Genomic DNA, 21,173 nt, shown 5'->3' with positions numbered 1-21,173 from the left:
CTGGCCCCGACTTGGGGTTCAGCCCTGAGGTGGGAAGGGATTGGGGAAGGCAGGCTGGGCTGGGCCGGGCTGTATTCACCCTTCGTTGTGGTGAGTATTCTGGGAGAGCTTTGGGAGAAGAGCCTCCAGCCAGCGGGCTTCTATCCTTATTTTTGTGCCCAGAGTGTGAGGGGAGATAGGGTCCCCTCCTGCGGGGAAAGTCCACCATCCGCCTCCCCTCAGGCTTCCCCTGGGGAATCTGAGGGGAGGATTTTTGGTCCACGCTGATCCAAGTTCCTCCTTCCCTAGTGGAATGGCACGGCTTGGACATCAGAAGAGCCAGAGGCAAATGATTCTGTCCTTTTGAGTCCGGAAGTTTGGAGAGACAAGTGAATAGGATAGGGGTCTGTATAGCTGAACGGCAGTGAATTTGAACCGCAGTGCAGGAGTCCCTATGTCAGGGCTGCCACCTCGGATGTGAGTCCTGGCTCCCTCCAGCCGAGGTGGGGGGCTCCGGAGTATTCTTGAGGGGAGCCTGAATGGAACAAAGGCAAAGCAGGGAGACTGGGGGAGGGACCCAGGAGTTCCAGTCCCAGAGCCTTACTGGCGCTGCCTCCCTGTTTCCAGCTCTTACAGCCCAGTTCCCTCGACCTGACCCAGTCTGTAGGAGGGAGTCTCTGCAGGTGGCCAGAGGATGCTGGGGTGGGGGAGGGGGGCAAGTAGCCTGAGGAGGGGTCTGTGGGGCAAGAAGCTGAGATGGTGGTGTTCCTTCAGGGCCCACATCTAGGGCAGGTGATGGTACCAGTCCCGAAGTCTGAGGTTTGTACCCTTACCATCACTGCTCAGATGCTGACAGGGTTGAGGACCACAGGTGGTGTCTCATTTCCTTGAGGTGAGAAAAGAGAGGACAGGGGAGTGGGCAGGAGGCAGTGTGGGAGGGGTCCTGGAGCTTGGATATCCCAAATAGACACACACTCTCACACACACATATGCACACACATGCTGTGGCTTGGAGCCTAGTAGGCAGCACAGGGCACACACCCCCATCCCGGCACACCCCCACCCCTGGCTCAGAAAGCCACCCAACTGGCACCTCCAGTTCCCCCCTCTGCCCCACCCTACCTGTGCCCTCCGATGCCCACACACATTCCACTGGCATTGCCTGCCTGCCTCCTGGGTACTGCCCCTCCCTGGGGCCAGTGAGGTAGAGGGAGGGCACACACGGGGATGGGAGGTGGAGACTCAAGGGTCTGGACTCCCCCGAGGGTGGCAGGAGGCCAGGGAAACCCAGCCTGCCGTTGCCTCCTGGGGAGCAGGCTGGGGGCCCAGGCCAGAGCAGAGGATGCCTGGGTCCTCCGCCCAGGCTGGGGATGGGGTCATGGAAAAAGGTGGTCGTGTTTATACAGAGGGGAGGGGGGCAGCGGGTGGAGAGCCGCCGACAAGAGCAGCTTTGTTCCAGGCTCTGGAGCGGGCAAGCCAGCAGAGAGACACCCCCGCCTCCATCCGGCAGCCCCCTTCATCCATGCCCTCCCCTCAACTCCACCTCAACTTGAAGAGAAGCAGCTTTGTAAGGGCCCGCTCTCCCCTGGTCAGCCCTCTCCACCTGAGGCGGTGTCTTGGGAGGAAAGAAGTCCGTTCTCCCTTCCTCAGGTCCCCCCGAAGTACCATGGCCTCTGGGTTCCTACTTTAGGATTTCCTTTTACACTGTGTACCACTGTCTTCAATGCCTTGGTCCCTTCCTCTACTGAAGACTTAGGACCCTCCCCTTCTCTTCCCAGCCAGGGCAGAGAAACCAAGGTTCATAACTGGGATGAATCTCTTTCCCCTTCCTCTCTTCACTCAACTCTCAAGTTCCTTCTCTGAGGCAAACTAAGAGGAAGTTCCTGGGAGAGCTGGGCTGTCCTTCACTCACTCACAGCTTCACTCCCCCGCAAGGACTAGGAGCCTGAGCATCCTTCTCTGGGACCCTCAAAGTCCTCCTGCTCTGCCCTCAGTTCTCTGTTTCCCACCCACAGGTGAGAAGCAAAGACAGAGAGTGCTGGACCACACAGCCAAGTTATCAGCCTAAGCCAGTCTGGGGAAGATGGGGGGACCTCTAGTAGCTTCTCACCCTTGGCATTGGAGGGGTTAATCCACCTGGAATGTGGCCCAGCCTGTTAAGCTGTGGCCCAGGGGCCTCAGGGGCCTGGACTCCTGGCTCTCCTTTGGCTTAACCTGGGAAGAGGACTGCAGGGTAAGGTGACGGAGATGAACTGTGGGGGCTCAGAGCTCAGGGTTTTAGGACTTAGGGAGACACTGGGTTGAAGAGTCAGGGTGCTGGGGATCTGAGTGGTGGTGAGTGAGGGGCAGCGGCTGCTTTATGCATTGGGACTGAGTGATGGCTGGTGGCTTGGGGTCTGAGTTCCTGTAACTGCCATGACAATTTACCTTCAGGAACTTGAAAGCCAAGGCAGATGAGAGATAAAAAAGAGAGGGGGAAAAATGAAAAAACAGAGGTACAAAGATGGAAAGATACTGATCTTAGAAGCAAAGACTGACGGAAAGAGATGTAAAATACCCATTATCTACCTCTGGGCCTGCCTACCCTGAGGACTCTGTGTTTCACTCTCTTCCCTTCTTCATCTAGTCCATTATGGTTCTGGCTGGTAGAGGAGGCACCTAGGCTGAGATGACTCTCCTTTCCCAGTCCCTAACTCCCGAGACAGGTGGGCGGTTCTGGCGCTCCTAGGAAAGCCTACAACCTTCCCCTTATCAGAGCACCAGGAGAGGAACCACCTGCCTAACCTAGGATTCTCATTTCCTCTTTCCCCCCATACCCCTCGCCCTTCCCTGGGCTCAGGGGTCAGGCTATATTAGAGGAAGGGGGGATGTAGAGAGGGCTTGCTATATGCAGAGGGCTCGGAGAAGAGAGGGAAGAGATGGAAAATCAAAGTCAACTGAGGACAGAGAGAGGCGCTTCCTAGCATCATGCCTGGCACAGAGCGGGGCTGCCATCAACCTCTGTGGATGTGAAGAGAGGTTAGGAAGTGAGGCATAGTTGGAGACAGAGACAGACTAGGAGGGGAAACTTGGAGAAGGAGCACTGAGGAAAGATGGACAGAGAGGAATGCAAATGAAAGGAGGTATGGTGAAAGAGAAGGGACAAGGAAAAAGAACACGAGATACACAAAGCATTTAGTATGTGTCCTATGTTATTCTAGACACTTTACATATGGTAAATTATTTAATCCTCGTAATAACCTTTGAAGTGGGCCTTATTATTCACAGTTGGCAAAGAAGGAAACTGAGGCCCAGAGAGATTAAGTAACGCTAATACATCAGAGGTCCTGCAGTTCAGAAGTGGTAGGGATCAATTCAGATAGTCTGGCTTCAGGATCTGTGTTTTAGAGAGGTGTAACATTTTTTGGTAAAAGTGTTAAAACAGATATGGTCACTTTCTCCAGAGTGGCAGAGTTTGAATCTTGGCTCTACCATTTACAGCCATGTGACCTTTAATCAGTCCCTTAACCTCAGTTTTCTCGTCTGTGAAATAGGAATCATAATTCCTACTTCGCAGGATCGATGTGAGTGTTAAATCAAGAGTTCAGCCCATGATGGTGTTCAGTGGTCTAGCTTAGGAGTCCTTTCTGCTGTGAGTCCAGAGGCAATCATTCACCTTGTAAACTTGGTTTACCCTTTCGGGGTGAGTTTCTCTGAGCCTGCGTCAGCTACCACCCTGTGTCCACCCCTGTGTACAGAGGGCCCTGAGCAGTACAAACTGTGGCAGCTAGGAGAGAAAAGACTAGCTGGGTGAGGGTCATGGGGCTTGGAACCTCAAAGTGATCATTCTCTCATCCCTCCTTTTCCTTTCTTTCTCCTTAGGACTCTTGGAGACCCAGTGAGCAGGCCAGGCAGGGCGGGCACGGAGCCTCCCAGGCCAGGGCAGTGGGCATGGGCGGGGGCTGTGGCTGAAGAAGTCCCCCGCCCACAGCAGACCCCAGGGGACTCAGCCTCCCACACTGCAGCGGCCATGGCCACCAATAAGGAGCGACTCTTTGTGCCTGGTGCCCTGGGGCCTGGCTCTGGCTACCCAGGGGCTGGCTTCCCCTTCGCCTTCCCAGGGGCACTCAGAGGGTCTCCACCTTTCGAGATGCTGAGCCCTAGCTTCCGGGGCTTGGGCCAGCCTGACCTCCCCAAGGAGATGGCCTCTCTGTGTGAGTCTCAGGGATCGTGGGGGATGAGGGCAAGTGGAAACAGGAGGGCATTGGTGGGTGGATGAGAGAGAGAACTGGTGTCCCCGTTAGGAAGGCAGGCAGGCTTAGGGCTTTGATCTAAAGGAGTAGCCATGAGGGGGTTTGGATATGGAGCAAATGAACATCTTTGCGAATGAGAGTCCTTCTGTACACCTAGGATGGGAAAGTGGCATGCCTAAAATTTGGGACTCTGAAATTGCCTCCTGAGCTAGTCAACTAGCAGGGAGAACCTCTTTGTATGGGCAGCCAAGGGTGGGTCTGGGGAAATCTGAGGCTGCTGCCTGCCTGCAGTAGCGGGGTGTGGGGAGCCAGGCTGTGAAGTGGAGGAGCCTGGGAGGACAATCTGCTGACTCTTGGATCAAGAGGTGAAATTGTCCTGAATTAGCGGGAGGCTGCAAAAAAGAGGAACAGAATCTAGTGCCAGGTACCCAAGGATGTCTGGGGTCAGGAAACTTCCCTCTTGCTTCTGGTTAAGTGAAAGTCGCTCAGTGTCCATGTCCAACTCTTTGTGACCCCATGGAATTCTCCAGGCCAGAATACTGGAGTGGGTAGCCATTCCCTTTTCCCGGGGATCTTCCCAACCCAGGGATTGAACCCGGGTCTCCCACATTGTGGGTGGATTCTTTACCAGCAGAGCCACCTGGGAAGCCCCTTGCTTCTGGGAAGGGTGGAAATAGCTTTTGAAGGAAGGTAGCTCTTGTCTCATAAGTAATCTGGGGAAATGGAGGGGCGTCCCAGCAGCATCCTCTCCACCAGCCATGTGGGCTGTGGACTCCCCCCCCCCTCCCCCGCCATCTGGCCCGGTGCCCACATGCTGTGCAGATCCCTGCTTGTCCCTCAGGCCTGCCCTCTTTGGGTGAAGCTGACAGCAGCAAGCTGAGGCCTCTCTTCTTCCCTCTGGGTCCCCTCTTCTTCCTCTTGGGAGTGGATCCTCCTCACCAGGGTCATTTCAGGCATGGATGCCCAGAAGCTGGAGGGCTAGGATGCTGGCCTCCGTTGGATAGAGGGTCAGCGTGGGAGCCGGTGCAGAGAAGGTCCTACCTGGAAAGGAGGGGAGGTGATAGACAGAGGGGCAGCTCCAGAGAGAGAAACAGAGAGGGAGAAGAAAAGACCAAAAGATAAAGATAATCCCTATAGCTCCACAAGCTCAGAGAGAGAGAGGTGGAGAGAAGGGGCCTGTGTTCAGGAGCTGGCACTTGGAGGGTTGTGTGTGTGTGTGTGTGTGTGTGAAGGGGTGATTAGAAAGGACTGGGGCTGGCAGCTCTGCTGGAAAGAGCAAGCTCACCTAGAGAAGGCATGTGTGTGTGTGTATGTGTAAGGCCATATGCAGTTGTATGCACAGTGTGGCCCTGAGACACTGCTCACACACAGAATTCCAGGGTTGCAACAAAGAGTCAGTGTGAAGAGTGAGGTGGTATTTCATGGGCTGCTGACTGGTGTGTCTGGGGTTTGGTGAGGCCTGCTGGTGGCCTGTCTGTAGTCCAGCAGGGGTTATTTGGGTGGCATGCAGGTGAAGGAGGGAGCACAAAGCCCCCCTTTTTGTAAACCTCAGCTGGGCTTCCCCTACCTCATTTGTACCCCATGAATCTGTCCCAGGGTCTTGGAGGTGGGAGGGAACCACCCTCCCACATGAATGCCCTTCTTGCAAAGAGCAGTACAACTCAGTCCCTTGGGACTTGATTTTCCCAAGTTTCCCCGAGGCAACTAAGGGAGTAGGGGTAGAAGGCAGAGGAGAGAGAATGGTGTCAGGGAGAGTGCGAGAGCCAGGAGCCAGCCCCCAGCGAAGTTCTCCATGTGTCCCTGTGCCCTGGACACGTGGAGAGCAAGGTCAGGGTTCAAAGTGAGGTCAAGGCAGGGGAAAGGGTCAGACTAAGCTCTATCCCCAAAAGCTGCCCTGAAGGAGGGGGGCTGAAAGAAGAAATCCAAGGGAGGAGCCAGAACCTGGGCTAGTAGCTGGGGAGGGTGCGGCTGGCAGCGGGGGACAGGCCTGGGCAGAGAGGTGGCAGTGGGGAGGGGAGGAGGGAAAGCCCTGGGTCCAGACAGCTACCTGGGAGTGGGGCTCGCAGCACCTAGTGGTGGAGGAAAGGGAGGCAGCTGGGAGAGTCTGAGAGACCTCCCACGGCGGGGCAGCAGTGGCTGAAGGGGGAAAGTGTAATCTCACTTCCCTTCCCTTTGTGACTGGGCCATCTAATGGAAGGGGACTGGAGGCCTAAGTCAAAGCCATGCTCACTTGGTGGCTGGCTCTCTTTCCTCAGCCTCTGTTGCTGGTCTGTGGGAGGGAGGGTGGTCTGTGAAGGATTCTGGAACTTCGCCCCGGGGCTGGCTCCTGGATCCTACCACTGGGTCCCCAGCACCTTGGAGACACTAATGTTGAGAAGGGCAGTCTTGTTTCATCTCTTGGGGTGGCGCGGGGGCCTGAGTGGGTTAAGGCATCTCAGAACCGCCTGTTGGAGGAGGGCAGGGGAAGGGAACACGTGCTGCCAAGGCAAGCACAGGCCTGCAAGTGTGGAAAACTGGAGGGGGGTGTGTGTGTACACATGCGCAAAGGTTTGGGTGTGCTTGCTCACTCATACACATGAAACCCTGGTGTCTGTGTCCCTGTGTATCTCAGTGTTATGGCCACTGGTGTGGTCTATGTTTGTTTTATCAAGACTGCAGGGAACAGAGTGTGATGGAAGGGAAGGGAAGGCCTGCCCTGCCCGCCTCCCCCTCTTTAGAAGATAGCTGGTGTCCTGACGACCTAGCCCTGCTTGTCCTCTGAACTTGGTGACAGTGTCTCTGGGTCACGGAGCCCAGGCTGCACCATACCAAGTGACATGGAGAAACTGAAGACAGGCTGGCACAGGAAGAAAAAGTTCTACTTAAAAGAAACTGAAAAAGAGAGACTCAGAGACGTAAACAAGATGAGAGGGAAATATACAGGCTGGAAGGCACAGACACAGAGAGAACCCAGACTCCGGGAGAGGCCAGGGGCCTTGTTAAGCGGGCGGGCCTGGTGGTGAGCAGGCGGCAGCGAGGCCTCCTCCAGGAAAAAACCCCAGCCACTGCCTCCTTCCCCTCCCCTCCTGGTCTCTCCTGCTCAGGCTCGAGCTCCAGCTCCAGGCCGACACAAACGGGGCTTTGATTGCAACAGGAAACCTCTCTGGCGGGGGGAGCTGGGCAAGCCGCCGCCGCTGGGGCCCAGGCTGCACCCCCCTCTCCTGGCCCCCTACCCGGTCCCAGCCCCCATCCTGCCCAGCGCTCCTCACCGCCCTGCTTTGGGCCCCGGTCCTCATTCACACCTCCCTATCCCTCGGCTCCACTGCTGCCCCCACCTCTGGAGACCCCTCCCATTCATTGCCCTTCAGGTGGGAGTCCTAAGTTAGGACTTACCCTTAGGGTGGGGCCTTCTCTACTTTGAAATGCCCCCTCTTCCGTTTTTTGGGGGAAGGTTTTGGAAGAAAAGGAGAATTTAGCGTGAGGAATTCAGAGCCAGTTATCCTCAAGCCCCTTCCAGAAGGTGGCAGGAGGGGAGCAAAGGAGAGATGCAGAAAGAACTAGCTCTCCCTCCCCCCCCACAGCCCCTTGATGGCCAAATGCATCTTTTCCAGGGTGGTCGAGGCTCTGAGGGGTGACCATGCCAAACTCAGTGTGAATGGCTTCATTAGTGGGGAATGGGGTACACTTTTCCTTGCCTCTGGGACCATGCTTTGTGGGGCTCCAGCTGGGAGGGGTGCGCTTTGGTGGCGGGGATCATAGGGAAGGGGGTGAGTCAGGCAGCAGCCCCCCCTTATACTCCCACCAGGCTGGTGGAGAACATCTGGTTCCCATGAAATGCTAGAAGGCTAATGGGTCTAATTGCTGCAATAAGGGCTGGGGGGACTTTGGGGAAAAGAGGGGGCACTAGATTCCCCCATCCTTTTACCTTCTCCTCAAGGCTGAGACTGTCTAGAATGGGGGGTTGGGGTTGGGGGTTAGGGTGGGCCTGACACCGCATTGCCTAGTCCCTTCTAAGGACCCCTCTCCCTGCAATGCTTGGGAAACACACACAGATGGGGTGATGAGGAGTGGGGTGCATCTGGTGAATAGAAAGGGGGGCTATTGAGCACTCATGACTTCTCCGAGCCCTCCCCCCACACCTCCTGTGCCCCACTCCCAACCCCCCTCCCTGTGGCCTGGCCACTTCTGGTTCTAATTACCAACCAGGCAGGCCTGACTTAATTGGGACCTTTCAGATTTCTGAGGGGGAAGGGTGGGGTGGGGTGGGGGAGACTGGCAGCCTGGAGTTGACTAATCGGGGCTTTTCCCCCCTTATTTTGGGGGTACTCCTTATTTTGCACTTAATTGATGGTTTTGCCACTGGCCAGGTTCTGAATCAGAAATCTGTCACCCCTTTTTTCTTTTCGTGGGGAATGGCTGCATCCAGAGATGGCGTATTTGGGGTTGAGGGCAAGAACTGGGAGCTCAGGCAGGCTGAATTGGAAAAGACCAATACATTCCCTCTTCATCCCTGCTTCCAGCCCCCCAGTCGGCCTGTCACCCCAGACTCCCCCATCCGCCAACCAGGCCCTCCTTCCCAGCCCAGCCCCCTTCAGTCCCCGGCAGCCACCCCGGCCCCTCCTCCGCGCCTGTCTTCCCTTCCCTCGCCTACTCTGGCACCCCTTCCTGCTCTTTATTCTTCCAAACTGGCGCCCCACTCCAGCGGCACCCCAGTGTGCCCCCCACCCGGTACAACAGATTCTTAGAAAAGCGCGCCCCGCCCTGGCCCAGCCACCGCCACCGGGCGGGGGAATGGGCCGGGCCGGGCGCCGCTCCTGTTCCCCCGGCGCTCCCCGTGTGAGCGGCGCTGACAGAGCCGGCTGGGCCGGCCCGCCGGGCGGCCGGGCGGCGGGCGGGGCGCGGAGGAGGGGGCGGTTTCCGGGAGTCGCCGCCGCTGGCGCTGTCCCGGGGCCAGGGTCCCCGAGTCGGCCCGGCCCGGAGAGGGCAAACTCTTGACGTGGCCAAACCCCCGCCCCCTCACCCTCTTCTCCGCCGGGCGAGGGCGCTCAGTGCCCGGAAGGGGCCCGCGAGGAAGGAGTGGGGCGGCCCTCGGAGATCCGAAGGGCACTAAATGTGGCACCAAAGGGGAGAAGGGGCAGTTTGCCGTTGGTGGGGTATCGAATGGCTTTGAGAACAGCTGCCGACCAGACCCGCAGTCATTGCCGAGAGGGGCACTGGGCACCTGGGGGCATTGGCACTCTGGGGGAGGGGAGTTGGCACTCAGGAGGGCAGTGTGGTCTGAGACGCAGTCGGCACAGTGGGAGCAGCCTTGCGCCCTACAAGTGATGTCAGTTTCGAGGAAGGGCCGCTGGGAGAGGCAGTGGAGGCGCTCCGGGAACGTCAGCCCCGGGACGGGCCTTGGGGGACTCGGAGGGAGGCGGCCCGGGCCGCGGCGGAGGGAGGACCGCTCGGGCTAGGAGGGGTAGACTCCGGCTGCGCAGGAGGGCGGGGGGACTCCGCGGCGGCGCTGGCTGAGGCCTGGGCGGGGTGGGGCGGGGCCGGGTCAGGGGGAGGTGAGCGCGCCCGGCCACCCGCCCCGAGGGGGGTTCCCGGAGAGTTCACGGCGGGAGCGCGCTCCGGCCCTCTGACCGGGGTGGGGGGAGGACGGGAAGGAAGGAGCAGGCCGCGCGCGCCCAGCCGCAGGAATGTACTGTTCGGCCCTGCGGCGCGCGCGCGGAGGGAGAGGGAGGAGCCAGGCCTGGGAATGAGGGGGTGGAGGTAGTGCAGGTCCCTGGGCTCGGGAGAACTGCCGCGCTCAGGGGACCTCCATGTTCCCCTCTCCCCAGTCCTCCGTGAAACCCCTGCCTGTACAGACTTGTGTTAAAAAAAGGACTGTTGGGGGGAGGGGGCAACTCGAAAGGAAATGCGTGTGCTTGGTTCCTCCACTCCTTCCCCCATCCCCGGTCGGGGCACGCGCCTGAGTGCAAAAGCTTGCTAAGCCTCCCGGCTGTAGAGAAAGAATCCTTGCAAGCATTCTCCCGAGCCAGGTGTGTCTGCAAAAACGTGTGTGTACACCTCTGATTTTATGCGCGTGCAGACATGCATGTGCACTATTGCATATTTGCAAATGCGTGGTACCTGCCAAGATAAATGCATGCACGGATGTGTGTCTTAAGCAAGCAAGCGCGCGGCGGTGCGTGTGTGTGTGTGTGTATGTGTGTGTGCGCTCCACTCCCAGCTCTGCTCATCTTGGTGCCCGGCCCCCTTAGCTCTCTAAGCCCCACCCCCCACCCCTCTGGGCTTTGCTTTTACAAAAGGTCTCCCCAGTGCTAGCTGCCGAGGTGCCCAGAGTGAGCTAGACCGCGGCTGGAGCGGCAGCCCCGGCTCTGCGCCCCGCCCAGTCCCTTTACCCTGCTGGGGATCCCCCTCTTCCCCGCCCACCCCTTACCCCCCATGCAGCCCGGCGCCCTACGCTAGCCCTCCCCCTCCCCCCCTCCAGGAGCGGGGCGCCGCCGGGGGAGGAGGGGGAATCGGCCGCGGGTTCTCGGTGTTCCCAGCACCCAGCTTCCCTCCAAGCCGGGTCGCGATGTACGACTGCATGGAAACATTTGCCCCGGGTCCGCGACGGCTGTACGGGGCAGGCGGACCCGGGGCTGGCTTGCTGCGCAGAGCCGCCAGCAGCTCCTGTTTCGCCGGACTCGAGTCTTTTGCCTGGCCGCAACCCGCCAGTCTGCAGTGTAGGTACCCGAGCCTGGGGGTGGGGTGTGGGGTGCAGGACAGGCAGCGGCTCTCGCTCTACATGTGTAAAAGGTGGACCTGGGGTGCAAGCGGGCATTCTGACCGTTTCCATGTGAGGGTCGGGTGTGTAGGAAAGAGAAGTACTGGCCCTTTAAAAGTGGGGGCCTCAGCGACTCCTTTGGGTGTGGGCAGTAGTGTTTGGAGTGTGTGTGTGGTTTCGATGGTGGGTATATAGCTAGGACCTGTGGTTGATGCCCCTCCAGGGTTCCCGGAGATAGGGAGAGGCCGAGGTGCGCTGGTAGTTTGGGTCGGCAGGTTCGTGGACCCGGAGGGCAATGGCACCCAGGACCGTGGGTGGCGTTTGTAAAGTCCATGTGGGAAGTTGCGAGTGTAAAAATGTATATATCGATTGCGAAGCGTGGGCATTCCTGGAGTGTGCAGCGCCTAGCTTAGGCAGCGCGAGTGTGGGTGCAGGGGTCTCTCCACGCAGCATCACTCTGCTCCTGCCTGCGTTGGCAGGTCGGAATGGCCCCGTGTGGAATTGTTTGTGGCGTGAGGCCGGGAGGGCGTGTGCCCTGCGTGGCTGCGGGGGCGGTTTTGGAAAGGGCTGTGTTGGAGCGTGCATCCTCTGGGTGTGCTGTGTGCGGGGTGGAAGGGGCCAGATTGGGTTCTGGCGCCCCCTCCCCCACAGAGAAAAGAAATGTTAGGAAATGTGTATAGGGCTGTGTGCACTCTTTCCTATGGCTCCAGCCCACAACTTCAGTAGGAAGGGAAAAGTTTCCAGCAAAGTTTGTGTATGGTGAGGAGGGGCCTGGAGGTAGCAGCGGCCGGGGAAGCAGGACTCCTGGGTCCCCCAATACACATCTTTTCCTCTCTGTGAAATGGGAGATGCCAGGCCTGGGGCCCTGGAACCCCTTTCCAGAGCGGTAATAAAAAGCCGGGGACTGAGAAGCAGTAAAAATGAAGTCCAGATGAGAGGCGGCTTTGAAGCCCGGGCCGAAGTGCCTGGCGGGGGTTGGGGGGAGTGGGGAGGAGCTGGGACGGGAGCCTGGAACACCCCCGAAGTTCCCCGGAGCTGGGACGGCGCTCCAGCCCGGGGATGCGGGACTGGGGGGCACTCTGGGAAGGGGCGGGCGGCGGGCGCTCGGGGAGTGTGCGCGCGGGGTCACTGAGCCCCCGCCAACGCGCCTCGCTCCTTGGCACACGGCAGCGCTGTTTACGAGATCGCTTTTTTTTTTTTTGGGTCTGTTGGTTGCAGGGCAGAGCTGCTCAGATTTAACAACTGGGAGACTGGAAGAGGGAGGTGGCAAATAGGAGACCGAACTGTGGGGTGGGGTGGGGCAAGAAAGAAGAAAAGTGTAGCATTTAAAGGGCGGAGAAAACATGAACTAGTGCCTTGCACCAAACCAAATCCTTGTGAATTCTTAGCTTTCTGCTCATGGTCGGATAGGATGGGGATTTGGAGTATGTTGGGCAATATACTGAGATGGAAAGAATCTCCCAGGAAGGGTTTTTGCAGGGACCCGGCAAGGACCTGTTTTTTTTCGGGCCCAGAGAAGCCCATGGGACTTGGCTGGCAAGTCAGTTTGGACCAACAGTTGTGGCTTCTAGGGCCTTGGGTGGGGGGGTTGGGGCCTACTCCACACACTTTCAGGGAAAGTAGTTTAGACCTGTGTGTCTAGACCAGGGAAGGAAAGAAGTCTTTTGGTGAGTCTGCGAGTGTGCTTGGCAGCTCCGGTATTCTGGTGCTGCGTTGGCAGGCCACGGGTGTCTGTCTGGTGGCAGAGCTTCTTGCAGCTGGGAAGCGGATGCTGCATGTTGTGCATCCACCTCCGCAGTGTGGCTGGAGTGCATGTGCCGCTGTGCCTACCTGGGTGTTCTGTGCCAAGGTCCCCTCTGGGGTATAGGAGCTAGTTGGTAATGTGCCTGCTTTTATGCCCTGTGTGTTGTTGATGTGTGAGTGTCTCCAAGGAGGTGTGTGTCGTCAGATTGTGAGTCCGGGCTTCTCAGCCCTGGGCCTCGCAGCTGGGAGTGTTTACAGCCGGTTATAAAGAGTTTGTTTGAAGCTCCGCTCAGCCTGGCCAGGAATTTCCTCAATTTCAGCAATTTGGGCTTTAAAAGGAGAAAAACCCAGAGCCCACCCCCCTCCTCCGCAGCAGGGGCCCCTGCTTAGCCTGGCCAGGCATCATCATGGTGGGGTCTCTGCCCAGGGCTGAGAAAGGAATCTGAGCAGAGCTGACCCACTTAGCCTTCCTGTGCCCTTCGCTCCATTGACCAGAGCCACTGGGCTGCACTTTAGGGTTCAAGGGTGAGGGTGTGTCAGAGGGGTACCGAGAAGGGACCACAGTATCCTGAGTACGAGAAAAGCTGCCCCTGGCCTGTCTCTCTGCCACCCCCACTCTCATGATTGGCTGGCACGGGCCCATGCCAGTCTGACCGCACCCAGGCCCTTTCGCAAGAGAGGAAATGAGGCAGCGCTCTGCGGGCAGGGAGGGCGTCAGTGCGGGTAAGCACCACCCCACGCACTGGCCTGTGGGCAGCACATGTGCCCTCAGACACCGGGGCCATCCTGAAAGAAAGGCATCCCAGCCCACCCCCCATCTCCCAGCACCAGCCCCCCCTCCATCTCCCGCCTGGTCCTGAATAGACTCCAGGCACCCTCCTATCCTCTACTCCTTGCTCTCCTTTTTCATTGGGGAATCTCACTCTAGCTGGATTCTTATGCTAATTGAGTGTCTGTGTGTGTTGGGAGGTGGGGAGGGCTTCCCTCCTGTGGGGAGGGTGGAGCTAATCCGGAACCCCAGCATCCTGGCATCCCAGGCCTTTCTGTCCTTCTGGCAGCCTGGATGGACTTCTGACCACATGGGCTACAGCAGGTTAGAAGGAAGAAGGTGTTTATGAGGTGGGTGCAAGCAAGGGACACTCGTTAGGTTTTAGGGTTTTCTTGCATTAATTTAGGCCTTCCAGGTTTGGGCAACTGGTCCTACAGATTGAATAATTTATAGATTTTTTTTTTCCACCCTCTGAAGACCAACCACACACTCAAAAGAGGTTTACTCAGCAGCCTCCTAAACAGAGGGTGTCCTCCCCACAAACTCTTTGCGTGGCATGGACTGAGATCTTTTTTGAGCAGTGTGTGGCTTTTGCAGGGGAGGTTTAGGAGTGAAGACATAGCTCAGAGAGGGTCCAGAGGTACTCCTCTCCCCTATCAACCCTGGTTACAACCCACTGTCACCTGACTTCTGGTTTGCTACACCCCCAGCAACTTCTAGACCTGAGAATCTGAGCAAATAACCTGTCTCCCTTTCCTAACTTCTCTCACTCCTGGCCTGGCCAGTTAGATCTAGACCTGAGATCTTCCGCTCCCCCCTGCTGCTTACTCCCCCCACGCCCTCCCCACCCCCATAACTGGCAGTGTGGCACTGGGCCGGCCCCATGCCTCCATAGGCCTCCATTTCTTCAGGTGTAAAATATGGCTTTTGCATGTGCCCTAACCTACTTCCCAGTCCCTGCGTCCCATTTGCTTCACTGTCTCAGTGGTTTCTAGGGAAAAGGACATTGGTGGTTATTTGGGGGATGGTTTGAGGGGGGACTGGAGAAGGAAATGAAAACCCCATTCAGTATTCTTGCCGGGTGTGCTACAGTCCGTGGGGGCGCAGAGTTGGACACGACTTGAGAGTGCACACGCACACACACATTGAGGGTGGGGGGAAGATGCAGGACTGTCTACCCTGCACTGCTTGAGAGAGGATGAGGTTCTCTTCTACCTTCTGAGTCTCCTAGCAGGTGATTTAGCCAGGTGATAGCCACAGGTGACCTGGAATTGCCTCTTCACCCCCAGATCTGTGGCTTCTTGAGCAGGAGAAGGGTAGGAGGGTGTCTACTGACAGGGACCCAATGTGAGAAGGAGTGACTAGAGAGTTCAGAACCACAGGCCAATACCCCTTTACACACCCACTTTGTAGCTGGGCAAACTGAGGCCCAGAGAATTTAACTTCCAGGATGGCCTGGACCCAGAATTTGGAGAATTGAGCAGTTGTATAGGACATTATTATAGGGGGAGATGGCCAGGTTGGGAGGTAATAGTAGTCACTTGAGGGTTTCTGAAAGTGTTTACTCTGGGGCTGTATATGGGCTGTTGGGACTTTAAATCAATGTGGTGGCAATGGTGTCATCACTGAGCCAGAGGAAGAAGTGGGAATGTGGGGTGGGTATCTGATGAGGATGCCTAGAGATCTGAGGTGGGGCTTCTCCCCTGACCCTCACATCACTGCTTCTCCCCAGCGGTGGAGACGCAGAGCACTAGCTCAGAGGAGATGGTGCCAAGCTCGCCCTCACCCCCTCCACCTCCCCGGGTCTACAAGCCGTGCTTCGTGTGCAATGACAAGTCCTCTGGCTACCACTATGGGGTCAGCTCTTGTGAAGGCTGCAAGGTGTGTATGGGGTGGATGTGGGTGCGTTGGGCATCCAGAGTTGACTGGGTGAGATCAGAGACTGTGTGGGTGGGTATCCCTCTGGGGTGGGAGGGATGCTGCTTTGCACAGACGGGGTTGAGCCTGGGACCTCCTGCAAGGCCTGTGAGAGGCTGATACTCCCAGCATCCTGCTTCACTGACCCTCCCCCCTAACCCCCAACCCCAGGGCTTCTTCCGTCGCAGCATCCAGAAGAACATGGTGTACACATGTCACCGCGACAAAAACTGTATCATCAACAAGGTGACCCGGAATCGTTGCCAGTACTGCCGGCTACAGAAATGCTTTGAAGTTGGCATGTCCAAGGAAGGTAGGCCCTTAGGCCTGCCTGGGCAGGAGCACTCCTATCCTAGCCTGTGGCTGCCACCCTCTTCCCACTGGCCACCCCCACTTTCCTGACCTCTGTGATCAGCCTCCAGCCGCCCTGGAGTGCTGCCTCCTCCTGGGCCAGTCCTATTTGATTAGTTCCATTCACCCAGGAGACCCCACCCCTTCCCATTCCCTCTTCTCAGAGCTTAACCCTTCCTCTGAAATGAGGGAATGGGGGTTACCATTGCGCATTCCTTATTTCATGGGCAAGTTGGGGGGCTTGCCAGTCCCCTCCCCTGCTCCCAGCACTGAGCCTGAGGTGGATCTGGGGTGCCCCCCCCCTCCCCTGCACCATTGTGCTGCCAAGGCTATAAGTGGATATCCTGCCGCCTGCATATCCTGCCCCCCCTCCCCAGCTCCTGCAGGGTGACAGGAAGGGCAGGATGGAGCCGAATGGCCTGGGGAGGGAGTAGGGGCTGCAGGCCCTGGGTGGGGCTGGGGAGAGCCAGCCTGGGAATGGGAGCTAGTGTAGGAGACAGAACCCGAGGCCCTGCCCTAGGGTCCCAGGGAATGGATGATCTCCAGTGTATTGAGTTAACGTGAGAGGGAATACAGGAGGGAGATTCTGAGGGTCCTGACTGTCTCCTGATCTGCCTCTACCCCAAGCCGTACGGAATGATCGCAACAAGAAGAAGAAAGAGGTAAAGGAAGAAGGGTCGCTTGACAGCTATGAGCTGAGCCCCCAGTTAGAAGAGCTCATCACCAAGGTCAGCAAGGCCCATCAGGAGACCTTCCCCTCGCTCTGCCAGCTGGGCAAGTACACCACGGTGAGGAGTGGGCAGGGCCATGGTGAGGGCAGGGACCGCTGACTTTGGAGAATGGGTGGGGGTGGTGTTGGAGGCCGTGGTCTGGTGCTGACAATGCGGGCATCTGGATGCAGAGGGAGAGCCAGGGGTCTTGGCAAAAGGAAGACAGCCCCCCTGGACGAGCCTTAGTTTGCTTTCTGACCTGCCGTTGCTGCAGAACTCCAGTGCAGACCACCGGGTGCAGCTGGATCTGGGGCTGTGGGACAAGTTCAGCGAGCTGGCCACCAAGTGCATCATCAAGATCGTGGAGTTTGCCAAGCGGTTACCTGGCTTCACCGGTCTCAGCATTGCTGACCAGATCACTCTGCTCAAGGCCGCCTGCCTGGACATCCTGGTGAGTTAAACCCTGGGCCCTGTCTTCCATCAGAGCCTGACCCTCAGACAAGACCATGGAGTTGGTCCACACAAAGATTTCGTTATCTCTGTTCCCCGCTCCAATCTGGGACTCCACCAGATATCCTCGAAACCTAAGCTCTTTCTTGTCTTAATCTCTGCCCCTGAGATCTGATCCTAGACTTCTGCATGCCCTACCTTCTGACTTCTCTTCTCTTCCCCCAACTTCAGACCCTCCATCTGTCTGCCTTCCTTCTCCTGCCTGCTTTAGGCGGCCCTCCTTTAGTACCTAACTGCCTCGCTTTTTACCTGCACCTCATGCTCTTTTCCCTCTCACCTATGCGCTCCTTCCCAGAGACAGCACTAACCCTCCCCCCACCTCCAGATGCTGCGGATCTGCACAAGGTACACCCCAGAGCAGGACACTATGACCTTCTCCGATGGGCTGACCCTGAACCGGACTCAGATGCACAACGCCGGCTTCGGGCCCCTCACAGACCTCGTCTTTGCCTTCGCTGGGCAGCTCCTGCCGCTGGAGATGGACGACACAGAGACAGGCCTGCTCAGCGCCATCTGCCTCATCTGCGGAGGTGCGGGGGCGCCCCCTGGCGCTGACTCAGATTACTTTCCCACCGCACCCCACACCTGATCTCCAGCCTGGCTGGAGACCTTGGTCCCACCCCGGGACTCCTCAGCTCCAGTTACAGACTGCCCAGCAGCCTGGAACAAGAAAAGAGAAGACGGGGAGAGGCGGGACAGGGGGCAGGGAGCTGAGGAGACCCCTGGTACTAGTGCTGACAGAGAGGTCTGTGCTTAGTCACTCAGTCGTGTCCGACTCTTTGCGACCCAATGGACTGTAGCCCGTCAGGCTCCTCTGTCCATAGGGATTCTCCAGGCAAGAATACTGGAGTGGGTTGCCATGCCCTCCTCCAAGGGATCTTCCCAAGTCTCCCGCCAGGTCTCCTGCATTGCGGGCAGATTCGTTTATCGACTGAGCCACAAGGGAAGCCCTGGGCAGGAGTGATTTACCAGAGAAAGCCTCTTGCCAGAGAGGGGATGGTATAGGGATTGGAGCAGGGGAGATGGTCTGAATGGGGCTCATGGTCAGGCTTGGGGCCTGGAGGGCCATAGGGCAGGGCTCCTTGGGATCAGCCACTCATCACTGTCTTCCACATCTCTCTCACTCACCTGTGTGTATCCCCAAAGATCGCATGGACCTGGAGGAGCCTGAGAAAGTGGACAAGCTGCAGGAACCGCTGCTCGAAGCCCTGAGGCTCTATGCCCGGCGCCGGAGGCCCAGTCAGCCCTATATGTTCCCCAGGATGCTCATGAAGATCACTGACCTCCGGGGCATCAGCACCAAGGGTTAGTCGGGAGCAAGCCTCCCCTCTGTCTTCTCGGAGCTGCTGGTTTCCCAGGTCAGGCAGAGACAAGAGCACAGTGGGTTAGAATCAGGCAGCCTGCACTCGCATCCTCGCTCCGCTACATGCTAGTGGGAACACTTGGTGCAAAATACCTTTCCTTTTTGTACCTTGTTTTTCTGTTTGTGAGGATGAAACAAGTTAACACACAACAGGCTTACAGCTGTGCTGAGTTATAAAGTTCAGTGCCTCCTGCCCTGGATGGAGGACATGTTTCCATCATCACAGGAAGCTTGATTGGACGCCTGGCAGACAGTGTTTAATGAGGCTTGCTAAGTCGCTTCAGTCGTGTCCGACTCTGTGTGACCCCATAGACGGCAGCCCACCAGGCTTCCCCATCCCTGGGATTCTCCAGGCAAGAACACTGGAGCGGGTTGCCATTTCCTTCTCCAATGCATGAAAGTGAAAAGTGAAAGTGAAGTCACTCAGTCGTGTCCTACTCTTAGCGACCCCATGGACTGCAGCCTACCAGGCTCCTCCATCCATGGGATTTTCCAGGCAAGAGTACTGGAGTGGGGTGCCATTGCCTTCTTCTTAATGAGGCTTAGTCCTAGTGATAAATGTTATTAAGAACAGCCCTAAGAGCAGCTGCCAAGCCATGGGCTTACGGAGGGGGTCCAGGGTGTGTGGCTGAAAGGTGGGCACTGTGTGATTTTGGAGGAGACAGCCTGAAAGGAAGGATGGGCAGTGGGCTTGGCAGAGAAGACAGGCAGAGTCTCCAGGCAGAGGAGTGGTCCCCAGGAACTCTACAGTAGAAAGAGGGTGAGAAAGAGGCAGACAGAGGTAACAGGCCTGTGCTGGGAGCCCCCAGAGGGCAGTCAAGCAGAGTTAGGGAGGCCGCCGTAGGGGCTGTACCTCAGCCCCCCTGAACCTCCTTGTTCCTCCACTGCAGGAGCAGAAAGGGCCATTACCCTGAAGATGGAGATTCCAGGCCCGATGCCTCCCCTGATCCGAGAAATGCTGGAGAACCCCGAAATGTTTGAGGACGACTCCTCGCAGCCCGGCCCTCACCCCAAGGCCTCCAGCGAGGATGAGGTTCCCGGGGGCCAGGGCAGAGGGGGCCGCAGCCCCCATCCTGACCAGGGTCTCTGACTTCCCCTGCCTTGGGGGTTGGGGCTCCAGGCAGCAGACTGACCATCTCCCAGACACTGCCAGTGACTGGGGGAGGACCTGCTCTGCCCTCTCCCCGCCCCTTCCAGTGAGCTCCTTGTTTTTGCCAAAGTTTCCAGGGGTGCCTCTGTGTTCATCCCCGTCTTGCTCTAACCGGCTCCCTCTCCAGTCCGGGGGCCTGCCCTGTTCCCTCCTGGAGAGAGGGCAGAGGGGCGAACCTGGGTTTGGACTCTGAAATCTTAGCACTGCCCCTCAGACACCAGGGTCCAGGCTCCCCAGGGCAGGAGGAAGACCCTTCATTCCACAGCCCCTTCCTCTGCTGGGTGCTTAGGCCTCTGGGAGCAAACAGGAACACTAGAGACCAAAAGGGGGCCATAGGGGAGGGCTGAGCCCACCCCCTTGCCCCTGTCCTTGGTGCCTAATGCTGCGTGAGGCACCTGCCAGGTGCATCCTGCCCGCTGTGCCCCATCCTCGTGCCAGGTCAGAGTGGGGCAGCCCGGGCCCTGCATTTCTGTTGGGGGGGCAGAGGGTGAAAGGGACAGATGTGGATCGCTCCGCACCTCTTCACTGGGGCCTCGGTTACAAGCCCCTCCCCAAGCCCTGTCACGTGCCTTGGGCTCCCCCTGCCCCTCATCTCAGCCTTGGGGCAGGGACCCTCCTACACTACAGAGGGGCCAGGGGATCCCTCTCCCCCTAGTGCCTTCCCCCTTGACCCCCCAGAGCAGCTTGGCCCAGGGAGAGGTGGGGTGGGCACTGCTTAGCTGATCCCGCCCTGACCCAGAGGAAGCCTCTATTTATTTATTAGCTTTTGTTTACACCCTGGAATTGACCCCTTCCTCCAGGGGACTTGGGAGGGGGAGCCCAGGGCCCCTGTGACCCCTCCCTTCCTCCAATCCCCAGTTTGTATTTAGCTGCCAAATAAGATTCCCACTGGCTCCCCTTTTTCTCTGGGGGGTCCGGGTGCTGTCCCCTCCCCTCTGTTTACATTTCTCCTCCACCCCCCACCCCCACCCCGCTGTATCGCATATTGCTGAGTTTTCTATTTTTGCAAAATAAAGTGATGGAAACTCATGTAATGTGGCTCCCTGGGATGAGGGGGAAGCAACTAGGTGACCTGGAGAGGGACTGGATGAGGAGGGTGGATTATGCAGGCTTCTTAGGGCAACTGGGAAATAGGATGAGATGCACTGGGTGGGCGTGGTAGGAGGGGGACCCAAAGGGAGTCCCCAAGGGCCCATCCTGAGTGTCTGGGCCTCCCGTGTTCACCAGGCGTGGGTGCTTAGATTGGACTTTGTGAACCTCCAGAAAGGTGCTGAGCCTCAGAGGTCTTTAAGCTGTCCCCACCCCCAGTTCTGTAGACAGTGCACATCTGCCCTTCTCTGCGGAGGGGGTCGTTGCCGTTACATTTGGTTCTCAGGAGGGTCCCTGACCCCAGAAGAAAAGCACGGTGTACATCTCAGTTATACTGTGTCTGTTTTACGCCAACCCCTCACCCCATGAGCCGCACCACCCCCTCTACTCCCGTGATCCCAGGATCACCTCCTGAGTCAATCCGTCTATACTTTCTGAGCCCACCCTTCTCTCCATGACCCTGCTTGCCCTCCACGACCCCACTCTTACCTTTTGTCCTAATTCCTCTCCTTGCCCCTGCATGCCGTAGCCCCTGCAGCACCCCAACCTCAGCCCCACTGCCTTTGACCTCTGCCACTGCGCCCCTGGACTCTCCCTGGACTCTCCCTGGACCCCTATGACTCC

The 21,173-nt window shown here is 57.9% G+C and overlaps 1 protein-coding gene across 4 annotated transcripts; it reads left to right on the top strand.

Annotated features, from left to right (window-relative positions):
- The first annotated feature begins 1,223 nt into the window (after nucleotides 1-1,223).
- On the top strand, nucleotides 1,224-20,489 carry RARG (retinoic acid receptor gamma). 4 transcript variants are annotated; one of them, XM_040234252.1, is made up of 9 exons: nucleotides 1,224-1,994; nucleotides 3,841-4,172; nucleotides 15,192-15,340; nucleotides 15,548-15,689; nucleotides 16,355-16,515; nucleotides 16,712-16,888; nucleotides 17,273-17,477; nucleotides 18,094-18,252; nucleotides 19,201-20,489. In XM_040234252.1, exons 2-9 carry the CDS (start codon nucleotides 3,989-3,991, stop codon nucleotides 19,398-19,400), a joined length of 1,377 nt encoding a protein of 458 aa, XP_040090186.1. In that variant the 5' UTR covers nucleotides 1,224-1,994; nucleotides 3,841-3,988; the 3' UTR covers nucleotides 19,401-20,489. The 4 variants fall into 4 exon arrangements, with proteins under 4 accessions (XP_040090186.1, XP_040090185.1, XP_040090187.1 ...); XM_040234251.1 differs by having other exon boundaries at nucleotides 1,224-2,217; XM_040234253.1 differs by lacking the exons at nucleotides 1,224-1,994; nucleotides 3,841-4,172 and adding an exon at nucleotides 10,522-10,906.
- The last annotated feature ends 684 nt before the right edge of the window (nucleotides 20,490-21,173 follow it).

The sequence above is a fragment of the Oryx dammah genome, unplaced genomic scaffold, assembly GCF_014754425.2.
Source record: "Oryx dammah isolate SB20612 unplaced genomic scaffold, SCBI_Odam_1.1 HiC_scaffold_29, whole genome shotgun sequence".
Lineage (NCBI taxonomy): Eukaryota > Metazoa > Chordata > Mammalia > Artiodactyla > Bovidae > Oryx > Oryx dammah.
Note: the sequence above shows the minus strand (reverse complement) of the source record. Positions and strands in the feature narration are given on the sequence as shown.

Bases quoted from the DNA above. Each gene is read 5' to 3' on its own strand.
- RARG (XM_040234252.1), top strand. From the start codon at position 3,989: ATGGCCACCAATAAGGAGCGACTCTTTGTGCCTGGTGCCCTGGGGCCT. The intron at 16,516-16,711 runs GTGAGGAGTGGG...CCGTTGCTGCAG, and splicing joins AGCTGGGCAAGTACACCACG to AACTCCAGTGCAGACCACCG. The intron at 16,889-17,272 runs GTGAGTTAAACC...CCCCACCTCCAG, and splicing joins CCGCCTGCCTGGACATCCTG to ATGCTGCGGATCTGCACAAG.